Source organism: Sinocyclocheilus anshuiensis, unplaced genomic scaffold (genome assembly GCF_001515605.1).
Source record: "Sinocyclocheilus anshuiensis isolate Anshui unplaced genomic scaffold, SAMN03320099.WGS_v1.1 C33166137, whole genome shotgun sequence".
NCBI lineage: Eukaryota > Metazoa > Chordata > Actinopteri > Cypriniformes > Cyprinidae > Sinocyclocheilus > Sinocyclocheilus anshuiensis.
This window is the reverse complement of record NW_015621964.1, coordinates 1155-3144: the sequence shown is the minus strand read 5'-3', so window position 1 is coordinate 3144 and position 1990 is coordinate 1155. Positions and strand designations below refer to the sequence as shown.

Here is a 1990-nt window from a genome sequence, read left to right as displayed (position 1 = left end):
GGGTGAACAGACCTTAACCGTCTCTCTTTTGTCTGTGTCAGTGCGGGGCGGTTGGCATCTCGCTTGTCATCGACTCCTCACCACTTGCAGCAGGGAATGACTCTGGCCTTCCTGGAGAAGCAGCTCTCCTCCGCCCTCATCCTCCTCTCAGCAAGCGAGTACAGGCACTGGCTTCTAATCTACGCACGTTTCCTCGTAAATGAGGGTGAGTGAGAAGGTGGTCAGCTGGTAACAAGAGTCAAGAGGGTCCATTAAAAGTAAAGCAATAGTTCCCCGAAAACTATAAATTTGCTGAAAATGTATTCACCCTCAGGCCATCTAAGACGAAGATGAGTTTGTTTCTTAATCGGAGCAGATTTTCAATAGCTCTGTGTGTATCCGTGCAGGTTATGAGCTGAGGTTAAGGGAACTATGTCAGGACTTACTAGGACCCGTTCACAAATCCAGCAGCAGCTCCTGGGAGCCGACAGTCCTGGTATGATATTTTTTTTTGGAACCTCATTACAGATTTATGTACTGAATTATTGGTGGTAGTGTTGCATTTATCGATTAAACCAAGCTTGTCTTTCAAAAGCATTTTTAAAGCTTGCTCTGTCTTCTGTGTCTATTTCAGGGACTGAGAAAGAGGGATCTGTTGACAGAGGTGTTGCCTGTGATTGGTCAGAACTTGCGGTTCCAGAGACTCTTCACTGAGTACCAGGATCAGCTCGAATTGCTGCGTTTGAAATAGCACTTCACCTTTGACTTTTTGATGTTTTACCCCTGACCCTGGCCTGCACATGTGCTAACGGTCTGCCGTAGCTTTACTGATTTTAAAGCAGACATGGACACTAATAAAAATGGACAAAAATAACAATGCCTTTTTTTTTAAGAATTAATTTGTTAAATACATTTATTAATTATGTTTGTAAACTTTGTGCCGGTGGTAGGAAAGAGGAACGTATGGGTTAACTCACATTTTGGGACAATTTTGATCAAGCACAAGGTTTGAATGGCAGTCAACTTAAAACTGGACATTTTTACTTCTACAACTAAAAGTTGCTGTAAGTGGTGATGCAACTCGCCCTCCCTCCTTTCTTTTGTCTTTCTCTTTCAGTTCCTATTTGTACAGCCACTTGTCATTTATTTGTAAATGTTTGTAAAAGGCCATTTCTTTTTTCTCCGTTTTCTATAAAATGAAGAAAATGGTAAACCTTCAATTAAAAAAAGGAATAAACAATTTACCAATTCTAAAATCTGTTGCTCTTTTCTTTCTCATATGTCTTGTTTACCTTTGGTGATTTATTTGCTGCTGCTACTATCAGGGCATTTTTATTGGTCGTGTGTAGTACTACCTTGTTTTGGGCAGGTGGTGGTAGTAGAGATCTGACTGTTTCGACAGGGTCCAAATTACCACTCTCGAACAAGAAAAAGAGTGTTTGGCAAGAAAGGAAAAGCATTGTTTGTAAACTTTTTCTAGGAACTGCAACACGTTGGTGGAAATATAACCTGAAATATAATCCTGATAAGTGTGAGCTGTGATTGCACTTATTTGAGCAAAAAAAAAAAAAACGGTAAAAACCGTAATACTGTAAAATATTACCATTTACATTAACTATTTTCTATTTTGATATTTTAAAATGATTTATTCTTGTGATGGCAAAGCTGGATTTTCAGCAAAAATTACTAGTCTTCAGTGTCAGATTTCAGAAATTCTATTTTGATGCTCAAGGAACATTTATTATCAATATTAATAAACAGTTGAAAAACGGTTGTGCTGCTTAATGTTTTTGTGGAAACTGACCTACATTTTTTTTTTTTAAATAACATTTTTGTAATGTAAAAGTCTTTACTGTCAAGTTGATGTATTCAATGCATCCTTGCTGACTGAAAGTACTGATTTATAAAAATGAAATCTTACTGACCTCAAACGTTTGAACAGTAGAGTATAAATCATCTTGGTGAATGGTCGCTGGATCTAGTATCCTACAGTTTAATCTCAGGCCAATGA

General features: G+C 38.0%; 1 protein-coding gene across 1 annotated transcript; it reads left to right on the top strand.

Moving 5' to 3' along the window:
- The first annotated feature begins 45 nt into the window (after nucleotides 1-45).
- Nucleotides 46-820, top strand: LOC107683320 (protein HIRA-like). Its single transcript, XM_016479376.1, has 3 exons — nucleotides 46-205; nucleotides 387-475; nucleotides 614-820. The coding sequence occupies exons 1-3, from the start codon at nucleotides 97-99 to the stop codon at nucleotides 728-730; spliced, it is 315 nt and encodes a 104-aa protein (XP_016334862.1). The 5' UTR covers nucleotides 46-96; the 3' UTR covers nucleotides 731-820.
- Nucleotides 821-1990: the final 1170 nt, after the last annotated feature.

Excerpts from the sequence above, each read along its gene's own strand:
- LOC107683320 (XM_016479376.1), top strand. The coding sequence starts at position 97 with ATGACTCTGGCCTTCCTGGAGAAGCAGCTCTCCTCCGCCCTCATCCTC. Across the intron at positions 206-386 it reads ACGTTTCCTCGTAAATGAGG|GTTATGAGCTGAGGTTAAGG; the intron begins GTGAGTGAGAAG and ends GTATCCGTGCAG. Across the intron at positions 476-613 it reads CCTGGGAGCCGACAGTCCTG|GGACTGAGAAAGAGGGATCT; the intron begins GTATGATATTTT and ends TGTCTATTTCAG.